A 13,457-nucleotide genomic window follows, 5' to 3' on the forward strand; every position below is an offset into this window, starting at 1 on the left:
CGTTTTGAGGGCTGGTGCTGTAGGAAGAGTCTCTGGCCTGCTCAGACTGCTCCAGTGCTGGAACCCACTCGGACCCTGGGCCATCCTGCTTCTCCACATGCTCCAATGGGGGCATTCATTTTATTATTATTATTATTATTATTATTATACTTTAAGTTCTAGGGTACATGTGCACAACGTGCAGGTTTGTTACATAGGTATACATGTGCCATGTTTGTTTGCTGCACCCATCAACTCGTCATTTGCATTATGTATTTCTCCTAATGCTATCCCTCCCCCAGTCCCCCACCCCCGACAAGCCCTGGTGTGTGATGTTCCCAATGGGGGCATTCTTGAGAGGTTTTGGTGATGGATCTGACTCCTATTCACCTGACAATGAAGTCACTAGGCAGCTCGCTGATCGCTGTGCCCATCGCCACACTGGTCATGCCCAGGGTGCTGCGCTTAGCTGCAGTGCCTCAGCTACGTAGGCATGTTTAGGCAGCTCCCCAGATGATTCTCAGCCACACGCCCCTGGTTAAGAGCTGTTGGCATAGATGTACTATCATTTAATCCACCAGTTCTTCTATTCTTGATGCTCAGCTTGCTTCCAATTGTTTGCTATTAAATAATTCAGCAGTGCACATCTTTGTGGTTAAGTCTTTGTCCTCATTTCTATTTTCTGGGATAAATTCTGAGAAGTCCAATTGTAGGATCATAGGATAGGTACATTTTTAAGCTGGGGTACATTTTGAATGTGGCCAGTACCGTGTGAAAATCTGGAGGGGGCTGGTGGAGTGGAGAAAGCATTGGGCCAGGTGTGAGGAAGCCTGGGCTCAAGAACAGGCTCTGCTGCCCAGCAGGGCAGGGCTTTGGGCAAGTCCCTTCCCTGTCCCCAGTTTTGTTTTCTTCCTTTATAAATGAGCCTCATTACAAATCTGCACTGAAGCGATAGTGCAGACATAACCGTCTCTTGGTCCCACAGACAGGTGTATATAAGGAGGGCAGATCTGCTGGATTCCATGGTGGACTTGTGTAGCATCTGGCTTCCTTTTATGCAATGGTGATGGTTTACTTGAGAATTGCTTCAGGGTTTCAAAGAAGCTATTGCCATCTTCTACTAGAAAAGAAGAAAATCTAGATGACTATGTGGAGTCTATTAGTTCGTTTTTAGTCCTCTGATAGATAGATAGCGATCCAAGCACCTTCCTCCACAAAGTGTCATGGATGTGCTTATAAAGCTGCTTACTCTAATATTAATCTCACTCTTGTATCTTTACAGGGAAACTTTATGGTGATGTTCCTTTTATAGAAGAAAGACACAGACATCGGTTCGAGGTACGGCTTTCATGCTGAATTACTGGGGAATATGGATGCTTAGTGTGAGGAACCCAGTGATTACAAGCTGAGCCTCTGGAAAAGGTGTCCAGCCTGGTGGTATTCACAGGGCTCAGAGAGAGCCAAATTTCCCACAGTCTCCCACTTCCAGAGGAGATGGGCGGTGAGGGGCGGGGAGGGGGTGGGGGGAGGAGACTCTCATCTTTTTGGCTTTCCAAAGGTAAAATCTTTACGTACCTGCACACGGGGCCTATCAATGCCCTTTGTTACTCTAACTGCCATCTTCTAAATCATGATAAGGCCGTCATTTCTTATCCTTAGCCCCCACCCTTTATTTTGCCAGGTTTGTGGAAAAGAGGACTTGAATCTTCTGAGAAGGATCCAAGTGCCTTTTGGGATGGGGGTGCATCCCTGGGTATCAGGGGGTGATTGGTTTGAGAACCTCTTTGGAAATTTACATTAAGCTTGAGGCTTAGCGTCACATAACTAAAAGGAGTTAATTGTTGAGGTTGCCACATGAGAAACAGTTTCTCGAAATGTAGATCGTGTATGCCAGGATTAATGAGTGTGTCAGTTATGATGCATTTGACTGTGAAGAACAGAATCCCTGCTCGTTATCACTCAAACCAGCCTAAACATTAAGGAAATTTGTTATCTCAGCCACCAGGTAGTCCAGAGGCTGCGCAGGCTCCAGGCATGGTACAACCAGGGCTCCTGTTGTCTCTGTGGTTATCTCAGCCCTACCCTTGTCTGTGTGTCTGCTTCGTCCTTTAGCTGGTCTCCCTCATGGTTCCCAGGTGGCTGCCAGCAGCATCTGGGACAACAGGCATCTCTCCAGACAGGGAAATCGACTTAGATTACCTGCCCACCTGTGAACTAGTAGCCATTTTCAGGGCAATGCTGAACATCAGTGGCTTAAACCTGGGTTCTTGCAATATTCATCTTCCAAGAGAACTGGGTTTATTATGTTTGGCTTAGACCAGTTAGAACCAGTTTCTGAAATGGGACAGATGGCGTTTCCTGGTTCATATAGGGGTGAAGTGGATACCAGGACAAGCCTAGGGCTCTGTTTTGAAGGAGGACTTGTGGGAATCAATGCTGATTAGGCAATGAACAGTGTCACTATGACCAAGGAACATAATTTGGTATGTGTAGGACATTTTTGGTCTTATTTCCATTGGGAACGGGCCCAACTGGTGGGATAAAAATTATTGAGCTGCTTTGCCTAAGTGGCAATGAGAAGGTGCAAGAACTGCTATGTACACAATAGCATAGCCATTCATTCATTCACACCTATTTTGCATCTGGTATGCATTGGAGATAGAAAGGGGAAAGACAGACATGGTCTCCCTCTTGTTAGGGGAGGACAAAAAATAGATAACATAGTAATTACAGATTAAATCATGTATTGGATAAGGGACTTGTATCTAAAATATATGAAGAGCTCATACAACTCAATAATGAATAGTTGCAAATGATATGAATAGATATTTCTTCAAAGAAAATATACAAATGACCAATAAGCACATGAAAAGAAGACCAACAATCATTAGTGATCAGGAAAACGCTTATTGAAACCATAAAAAGACACCACTTCACACTCACTAAGCTGACTATAATCAAACACAGACAATAATAACAAGTAGTGGAGAGGATGTGGGGTAATTGGAACCTTCATGCATTGCTGGTTGGAATGGAATATATTTCAGCCCCTTTGGAAAATCATCTGGAAGTTTCTCAAAAGATTAGATATAAGAATTACCATATGACCCAGCAGTTCCACTCCTAGATATATACCCAAGAGAAATGAAAATGTATGTCCACACAAAAACCTGTATCTGAATGATCATAGCAGCAATATTCATAATAGCCAAAAGGCAGAAACAACTCAAATGTCTGCCAACTGGTGAATAGATAAGCAAAATGTGGTGTATTCATTCAATGGAGTATTATTCAGCCATAGAAGGAAATCAAGTACTGATTTATGCTACAACATAGATAAACCTTGAGAACATCATGCTGAGTGAAAGAAGCCAGACACAAAAGCCTACATATGTGAAAAAGGTAATTTATAGATTCATTGCCATCCCCATTAAGCTACCAATGACTTTCTTCACAAAATTGGAAAAAACTACTTTAAAGTTCATATGGAACCAAAAAAGAGCCCACATTGCCAAGACAATCCTAAGCCAAAAGAACAAAGCTGGAGGCATCATGCTACCTGACTTGAAACTATACTACAGTATGGTTACAGTAACCAGAACAGCATGGTACTGGTACCAAAACAGAGATATAGACCATTGGAACAGAATAGAGCCCTCAGAAATAATACCACACATCTACAACCATCTGATCTTTGACAAACCTGACAAAAACAAGAAATGGGGAAAGCATTCCCTATTTAATAAATGGTGCTAGGAAAACTGGCTAGCCATAAGTAGAAAGCTGACACTGGATCCCTTCCTTACTCCTTATACGAAAATTAATTCAAGATGGATTAGAGACTTAAATGTTAGACCTAAAACCATAAAAACCCTAGAAGAAAACCTAGGTTATACCATTCAGGACATAGGCATGGGCAAGGACTTCATGTCTAAAACACCAAAAGCAATGGCAACAAAAGCCAAAATTGACAAATGGGATCTAATTAAACTAAAGAGCTTCTGCACAGCAAAAGAAACTACCAGGCCGGGCGCGGTGGCTCACGTCTGTAATCCCAGCACTTTGGGAGGCCGAGGCGGGTGGATCATGAGGTCAGGAGTTCGAGACCATCCTGGCTAACATGGTGAAACCCCGTCTCTACTAAAATTACAAAAAATTAGCCGGGCGTGGTGGCGTGCACCTGTAGTCCCAGCTACTTGGGAAGCTGAGGCAGGAGAATGGTGTGAACCCGGGAGGCGGAGCGGAGCTTGCAGTGAGCCGAGATTGTGCCACTGCACTCCAGCCTGGGCGACAGAGCGAGACTCCGTCTCAAAAAAAAAAAGAAACTACCATCAGAGTGAACAGGCAACCTACAGAATGGGAGAACATTTTTGCAATCTACTCATCTGACAAAGGGCTAATATCCAGAACCCACAAAGAATGCAAACAAATTTACAAGAAAAAAACAACCCCATCAAAAAGTGGGCAAAGGATATGAACAGACACTTCTCAAAAGAAGACATTTATGCAGCCAACAGACACATGAAAAAATACTCATCATCACTAACCATCAGAGAAATACAAATCAAAACCACAATGAGATACCATCTCACACCAGCTAGAATGGCGATCATTAAAAAGTCAGGAAACAACAGGTGCTAGAGAGGATGTGGAGAAATAGGAACACTTTTGCACTGTTGGTGGGACTGTAAACTAGTTCAACCATTGTGGAAGACAGTGTGGCGATTCCTCAAGGATCTAGAACTAGAAATACCATTTGACCGAGTCATCCCATTACTGGGTATATACCCAAAGGATTATAAATCATGCTGCTATAAAGACACATGCACACGTATGTTTATTGCGGCACTATTCACAATAGCAAAGACTTGGAGCCAACCCAAATGTCCATCAATGACAGACTAGATTAAGAAAATGTGGCACATATACACCAGGGAATACTATGCAGCCATAAAAAAGGATGAGTTCATGTCCTTTGTAGGGATATGGATGCAGCTGCAAACCATCATTCTCAGCAAACTCTCACAAGAACAGAAAACCAAACACCGCATGTTCTCACTCATAGGTGGGAATTGAACAATGAGAACACTTGGACACAGGAAGGGGAACATCACACACTGGGGCCTGTTGTGGGGTACAGGGAGGGGGGAGGGATAGCATTAGGAGACATACCTAATGTAAATAACGAGTTAATGGGTGCAGTGCACTGACATGGCACATGTATACGTATGTAACAAACCTGCACATTGTGCACATGTACCCTAGAGAAAAAAAAAAAAAAAGCCCACATATTGCGTGATTCTATTAATATAAAATGACCAGAATAGGCAAATCTATAGATGTGGGATGTAGATTAGTGATTGCCAGGGGATCAGGTCAGGGTGATGAGGGGGTTGGGGGATGAGGTTAAAGGGTACAGGGTTTGTTTTTCAATTGATTGTGGTAATGGTTGCATACCTCTGAATATATGAAAAATCATTTGTGTATTTTAAATGGGTGAATTGTATGGTATGTGAATTATGTCTTAAAACTGTTAAGGAAGGAAAAATAATTACAAATTATGAGAACTGGTACAATTTTAAAATGTAGAATAAAAGCTCTGAGGTTAAGATTGCAAAGAATAGGTGAGACCCCACCATAATTTTAGACAGGGAAGCACTTTCACTGAAGGAGAGGCTGAAAAGGAGTCCTTAAGTTTGGAAAAGGGCTAAGGTGAGATGGGGGCCAGAAAGGACCACAAGCCAGGTCATCAAGTTGCCGTCTATTATGATATTTTAGTAGAAAACTTGCTCCAAGCTTCTCTTTAGAACTTTTATGTAACTGTGTGTAAAGAAAGCGTTGGGGTTAGTCACAAGGGAAATAAGATAGTTTTAATCCTCAAGCAAATTTGTGATTCGGAGAGAGATAGGTAAGTACACATAACTCTAGGGAAGAAGCAAACATGGAAATGGCTATAAATAACCAGTCTCAAGGTTCCAAGTCAGAGTATCTGGGTCACAGGCCTACTTTTTGAATCTCACCTTTGGGTAATAGAAGGTGGGCTTCCCAGATTTAGGTGTTGCGGTTACATTTTATATCTCAGGTTCATCATGAGTTTAAAATTGGCTTTGAACATTGAATATAGACATTAACTACTAGAGGATCACTGAAACGGAAAACCCACCCAATTGCTGAAGGACCTGGTATGGCAGCTGGTATTGCACTGTGGCCCATAAACACTTAATTTCTCGTTTTGCAGGTAAACCCTAAGCTGATCAACCAATTTGAGCAGAATGACTTAAGTTTTGTAGGTCAGGATGTTGATGGAGACAGGATGGAAATCATTGAACTGGCAAGTAAGTGGGCTCTTCATTTTTGAAAAGCTTCCTGATAACTGGCCTTTTTGTGGATCACAGACTAATGTGAGACGCAGTTTTTTTGCATTCTTTCTTTTATTTTCTCCTTTGAAACAAAGATGTAACTACAAAGTACATGAAAAAACAGACTGCTGGCTGGGCATGGTGGCTCACGTCTGTAATCCCAGCACTTTGGGAGGCTGAGGTTGGCGAATCACCTGAGGTCAGGAGTTTGAGACCATGCTGGCCAACATGGTGAAACCCCATCTCTACTAAAAATACAAAAATTAGCCCGGCGTGGTGGCGTCCACCTGTAGTCCCAGCTACTCAGGAGGCTGAGGCAGGAGAGTCGCTTGAACCCAGGATGTGGAGGTTGCAGTGAGCCGAGATAGCTCTTCATCTCAGAAAGACAGACTGCTTATAATCCTGACCATTTTGGGGCCTATTAGTCTGACTCCACCATAAAATGATATATTATTCCAAGTCTACCAGTTCTACAAGTAGTATGCTTCCTTACCACCTCCTCTCTTTCTGAGGCTACTTCTTTGTGCCAGCCTCTAGGTTAGGTGCTCTGGAAAAGGCAGAGTGGCACTGTTGAGTGGCACCCTGCCTGCTCTCCTCTTTTGAGAAAGAATAGCCAAGTGCCACCCCATTGTTGGTGACTGATGTTGATGTCTGTTGCATGAGGGACCTGGCTTCTGTCCTGCCTTTCTCCACTGTGCTGGGTGGTCAAGCACGGGTCAGTCATTTAACTTCTGAACACTAATCACTGTCCCCAGAGTTCTTTTTAAGAGCAAACAGAACAGAAATAAAGGCATCAGAATTGAGGAAGAACACTGAAGTTGTTGTTAGTAACCGGGCTGGAACACCCGTGAGCACATAGGCACAAACTACACATTTACTATTGATGAGACAGAAGGCAGTGTTATTCTCAGTCAGCTTTGAAAGGACGTGGTAAGCTCATGGTCACAGCTGGTCTCAGCTCTTTGTCTTGATGTTCTAGCCCAGGGGTTGGCAAACGACTGCCTGTGCACCACGTCTAGCCTGCTGTTTACAGCTACCTTATGAGCTGAGAATGATTTTTACATTTTTTAATGGTTAAAAAAATTTTTAAAAATACCGTCTGTGACACGTAAAAATTGTATGCCATTCAAATTTGTGTCCATAAATAAAGTTTTATTGGAACACAGGTTAGGGGTAGAAAGGTGTTATCTGTGATCTTCTTACCCATCATAAGGGTCATGACCAACAGCCCTGTAACAAGACAGGTTGACAAGAGAAAAGCATAACAAATTTATTTAATCGAAGTTTTATGTGGCACGTTAGTCTTCAGGAATGAAGACCCAAAGACTTGGGGAAAACTTATGCTTAGGTTCGATGAACAGTGGACAACCATGTAGCAATGTGATTGGGCAAAAGGGCATACTCTAATGGTAATAGACTGACGGGGAAACCCAGAAAGGCCTGTCCACTCAGATTCTTCTTGGCCTTTCTGTGTAGCATCCCATTCCCCCAGGTCTAGAGCAGGACTCATCTGGAATGAGGGTCTTATGACCTACTTTCAGGAAAGGTAGGTCAGATAATTTCTTTATAGCCAGCTTTCACATGCAAAGGCTGGGGAAACATCAGAGTGACCTTCTTGCTTTGGGAAGTTGAGGCTGCAGTGAGCCATGATCATGCCACTACACTACAGCCTGGGTGACAGAGCAAGACCCTATCTCAAAAAAAAAAAAAAAAAGTAAGTCCCTGGGGGACACATTTGGTGGAGAACAATCCTCCTACACTGTCAGGCTAGAAATTTCACATATTAGCTCTTCTTCCCCTTCAGATCCCAACTAGCAGTGAGTTGTCAAGTCCTGCAGATTCTGCCTCTGGAAAGAAAGCTGGTGTTTGGAATTGCACTGCGGTACCTAGAACACTAGTCCCAGTGCATGCCAACTCCAGCTCAATCTCCTTCCTGCCTCCAAGCCATCCCTTCTCCATTGCCTCCTAACAAGAACAGAACTCTGCAGTGTGTGACACTAATTTGTTGGATAAACCACTCTCATATATTGAGTACTAAGTGTGTGCAGGATACTGTAAAAACGGTACCGTGATATTCCAGAACCTGCATTTCCAGGCTATATGCTTGAGGCTCCAGATAAACTGGATTACCTCTGCATCTTCTAACCTCCCTCTTCTTTGTCCATCTTAGCTCGTGTCACTATTCTCCATTTCAAATGCCTTTTCTCTGTCTCTTTTCCTTTTTGTCTCTAATCTGTTCAAGTACTTCCAGAGTCCTGAGCAGAGGGGAGAATTGAAGTCTAAGAAGGCTCCTTTGAACAGAGCAGCATTTTACCTAGACTTGAAAGTAGGAAAGCAATGGACATTTAGTGTGCACTTACTGGATGCTTGTCACTAGACCTCTTGCTAGGGACTTTGCATACCTTATGTAACTAACAGAGCAGATGATGCTATTCCCACTTTACAGAGGAGACCGGAGTGCAAAGAGGTTAAATGACATGCCCAGGGCCATCCAGCTAGTCCTTTGCGGCAAGTGCAAACCCAGGTGGTTACCTCCTTCTGCCACCACTGCTGTGGGATTTGATTGTTTCTCTTGTTTTCACATTCTACCTAAGGTGATCAATTCATGCCCAGAGTTTTGAATTAGAATAGTAAGTACGCATTTCCAGGAGTCTTTCTGATGGAAATGCCCATCATTTAGAATTAAAATGTGGATCGCTGTTGGTATTGAAGCCTCTTAAATCTTCCTAGCATGTGAGAAGGCAGAAAATTTCTTAAGCAAATTACCATTTGTTTACTTTGTTTAAGTACTTATTCACTTTTAATTCTCCTGGTTCTCATTATTGTCATCAAATACTTAGAAGGTTCTTTCATCATAAGGATTTAGATTCCCCTTGGGGCTTTCAAATTTCATGTGGATTGAAAAGGAAATGAGAGCTGCTGTAAAACCTTGCAGTTTTTAAAAGCTGACTGCAAGCAGTTATTAAGGAAAATTCCCCAGAAGATGTTGATCTTAGATACCCTTGGAAACATATCCACGAATCTCCACTGTTCCTGAAGGGTTCCGAGAAGAACAACAAAACTTGGGCTTAATATTATATAATGTCAGAATTTGGTTTAAAGCAATCCACGGCATTATTTTAAAGATAATTGTATCTAACTGATAGAACATCATCAAAACAAAAACTTTTTACTTTCTCCTCATATTGGCATAGAGGATTTTTTGGATAAAGTGATTCAGAGCAATGATCCATTCATTCACATATTCTGTCCCTGGCTATTACATGATTACATTGCTTAGCATCTGTCTGTAGTGAAACAAAAGCACAGTTAGTGTCTGCTTTTTTTCCCAAAGATGTCCCTAGATGTTATGCAGTAAGATTTATTGTCTCTTAAATTTAAATCTACATTGCTTAATTTATTCTCTAAGTGTGGATGATTTCTCTGCATTTCTTGAGGGAATACATTCCTGGGAGAAGGCGGCATTCCCCTTATCAGGCTTTCTTACCTGCATATTCCTCTAATTCAAGCAGGTTTCTTCCTAGATGTAGAAGATTTCTACACTGGATTTTTCTGGAATCAGAGCTGTCCTATAGAACTCACTGGAGTTTTCTGGAATCAGAGCTGTCCTATAGAACTCACTGGATTTTTCTGGAATCAGAGCTGTCCTATAGAACTCACTGGAGTTTTCTGGGATCAGAGCTGTCCTATAGAACTCACTGCAATGATAGAACTAGTCTACCCTATCCAATATGGTAGCCACTAGCCACATGTGACTTTGAACATATTTCAAATGCAATTAATTTTAATGAATTTAAGTAGCTACATATGGCTAGTGGCTACCATTTTCTGTAGCAGAGCTTTTTTTTTTTTTTTTTTTTTTTAAAATAATTTCAACTTTCATTTTGGATGCAGGGAGTACATGTGCAGGTTTTTTTTTTTTTTTTGAGATTGGATCTCACCCTGTCACCCAGGCTGGAGTGCAGTGGCATTATCATGGCTCATGGCAACTCCACTTCCTGGGCTGAAGCGATCCTCCCACCTCAGCTTCCCAAGTAGCTGGAACTGCAGGTGCATGCCACCACATCCAGCTAATTTTTGTATTTTTTGTACAGACAGGGTTTCACCATGTTGCCCCGGCTGGACTCGAGCTCCTAGACTCAAGCAGTCTGCCCACCTTGGCCTCCCAGAGTGCTAGGATTACAGGCATGAGTTACTGTGCCTGGCCCATGTGCAGATTTGTTACATGGGTATATTGTGTGATGCTAAGGTTTGGGGTATGGATCCCATCACCCAAGTACTGACTAAAGTACTCAACAGATAGTTTTTCAACTCTTGCACTCTCCTCTCTTTCCCTCTTCTGGTAGTTCCCAGTGTCTATTGTTCCCATCTTTATGTCCATGAGTACCCAATGTTTAGCTCCCATTGATAAGTGAGAACATGCAGTATTTGGTTTTCTGTTTCTGTGTTAATTCACTTAGAATAATGGCCCCCAGCTGCATCCATGTTGCTGCAAAGGACATGGTTTTGTTTTTATGGCTGCGTACTATTCCATGGTATGTATGTACCACATTTTCTTTATCCAATCCACCATTGATGGGTATCTAGTTGATTCCATGTCTTTGCTGTCATGAATACTGCTGCCATGAACATGTAAGTGCATGTGTCTTTTTTGTAGAATGATTTATTTTCCTTTGGGTATATACCCAGTAATGGGATTGCTGATTGAATGGTAATTCTGGTTTAAGTTCTTTGAGAGGCCAGGCGCGGTGGCTCACGCCTGTAATCCCAGCACTTTGGGAGGCCGAGGCGGGCGGATCACGAGGTCAGGAGATTGAGACCATCCTGGCTAACACGGTGAAACCCCGTCTCTACTAAAATACAAAAAACTAGCGCGGACTGACCCAGGCCCCAGCAGTGGCTCAAGCCTGTAATCAGCACTTTGGGAGGCCGAGCCAGGCGGATCAAGATCCAGGGAGATGAGACCATCCTAGCTAACACAATTGAAACCCGTCTCTACTAAAAAAATACAAAAAATAGCGGAGGCTGAGGTGGTGAGCGCCTGTAGTCCCAGCTATAGGGAGGCTGAGGCAGGAGAATGGTAAACCTGGAAGGCGGAACTGCAGTGGCTGAGATCCGGCCACTGCACTCCAGCCTGAGAAGCGACAGTCACGGAGACTCCTCTCAAAAAAAAAGAAAAAGCAGCGGTGGTATTGAGGCATGTAGTCCCAGCTACTGGGAGGCTGAGGCAAAGAGAATGGGCGTGAACCCGGGGAGGCGGGCTTGCAGTGAGCGAGATCGGCCACTACGCATCAGCCTGAGTGACTAAAGCTGAGACTCTGTCAAAAAAAAAAAAAAAGTTCTTTGAGAAATCTCCAAAACTGCTTTCCACAGTGGCTGAAATAACTTACATTCCCACCAACAGTATGTTTTCTTTTCTCCACAGTCTTGCCAGCATCTGTTGTTTTTTGACTTTTTAATAATAGCTATTCTAGCAGGGCTTTAAATGATTACCTTAGGAAAGCAGACATTTGCATTCAATCATAATTTCCTTATTACTGTAGTAGTAGCTTTGGATCTTTGGTGGTAAGTGATGGGAATTTGTGATTCTGAATTCCATACTAGATTTTAGATCATTTGATAAAGCACTTCATTGAAAGTTTTAAAGTTATATTTACTTCCCCCTCTTAAACTTATTATATTTTATTATCTTTAGCTTGAGTCATAGCCAGGGACAGGATATTTGAATGAATGGATCATTGCTCTGAATCACTTTGTTCAAAAAATGCTCAGTTTTATGGTGCTATGAGTAATACCCAACTTAAAGCTGTGACTAGAAAAGCAATTGTCCTCATTGCGTTCCCAAGGGTAGCCCAGTGGGTCGACATTGTGCTGGTTTATCTCAGGGGACCCTTACCCTGGGAAAGGAGAAGACCTTGCAGGAAATGGCCTGAAGCCACCTAAAAGAAAGAAAGACCTCGGGTTAGCCCAAAGTCCAAGGGAAATCGAACTAACATAAATCTACAAAGTGCCTTCAAAAAGCAGGCAGATTTGAGGAAAGCGGAATTCTTCTTGCCGTTCAAAAATTTTTGCTTGACTTTGCTCACTCTGACACCTTCCACACGTAAAATTTCCAAGATGTGTTTTACAATTTCAAATTCCACGCAGGAATGGATGGATAGTGAAAGTAACTGACTATAATGATAACAGGTTAAAGAATCATCTTGCCATTTAATGAACTTTCATATTCAAAGATAAGAAGATTTTTAAAGCAGTTCTCCTGTTTGTCTGCTTTAATGGCATCGTGATTGTTCTCATTTCAGATCATCCTTATTTTGTTGGTGTCCAGTTCCATCCTGAGTTTTCTTCTAGGCCGATGAAGCCTTCCCCTCCGTACCTGGGGCTGTTACTTGCAGCAACAGGGAACCTGAATGCCTACTTGCAACAGGGTTGCAAACTGTCTTCCAGGTAACCAGCTTACTGCTTTTAGCAATAAATCAAGATGCGTAGTTATTAATATCTTACGGTTTCTTACAAAAGTTAATACCATTATAGAATTTTTAAATGTGAAGAATCAGTTTTTTTCTCTTAAACATAATTTTCTCCTCTTCATGAAAATGATTTAATCACACCTACAGTAGTAATGTGTCAGCTTTCCAAATCGTGATGACACTGTGTATTATTTTAGAAATTTTTTTCATTTTGATAAGTGAAAAGATTTTCTTTTGTTGATTCTTTGATTAATATATATGAATTTTTATATGTTTATTGGCTGTTTGTTTTATGAATAGCTTGTTCACATCTTTTCTTTATTTTGGTATTGTATTATTTTCCTTACTGATTGGTAAGCTCTTTATGTATAAAGGTCATTAATCCTTTGTTAGGCTGCAAATATTTTTCAAAGTGATTTTGCTTTCCTTCTAAATTGTTAATGGTAGTTTTTGTTCTCCCTAAAGAGTTTAGTCCTAGGCCAGGCGCGGTGGCTCATGCCTGTAATCCCAGCACTCTGGGAGGCCGAGGTGGGTGGATCACGAGGTCAGGAGATCGAGACCATCCTGGCAAACACAGTGAAACCCCGTCTCTACTAAAAATACAAAAAAATTGGCAGGGCGTGGTGGTGGGCGCCTGTAGTCCCAGCTT

General features: G+C 42.2%; 1 protein-coding gene across 1 annotated transcript in view; it reads left to right on the forward strand.

Annotated features, from left to right (window-relative positions):
* Nucleotides 1–13,457, forward strand: part of CTPS2 (CTP synthase 2) — a 124,978-nt gene that overhangs the window by 92,016 nt on the left and 19,505 nt on the right. Inside the window, exons 15-17 of the mRNA XM_031660604.1 lie at nt 1,262–1,317; nt 6,218–6,314; nt 12,641–12,785. Of these exons, the coding sequence (XP_031516464.1) occupies nt 1,262–1,317; nt 6,218–6,314; nt 12,641–12,785 (298 nt within the window). The remainder of the gene's footprint in view (nt 1–1,261; nt 1,318–6,217; nt 6,315–12,640; nt 12,786–13,457) is intronic.

This window comes from Papio anubis, chromosome X, assembly GCF_008728515.1.
Source record: "Papio anubis isolate 15944 chromosome X, Panubis1.0, whole genome shotgun sequence".
NCBI lineage: Eukaryota > Metazoa > Chordata > Mammalia > Primates > Cercopithecidae > Papio > Papio anubis.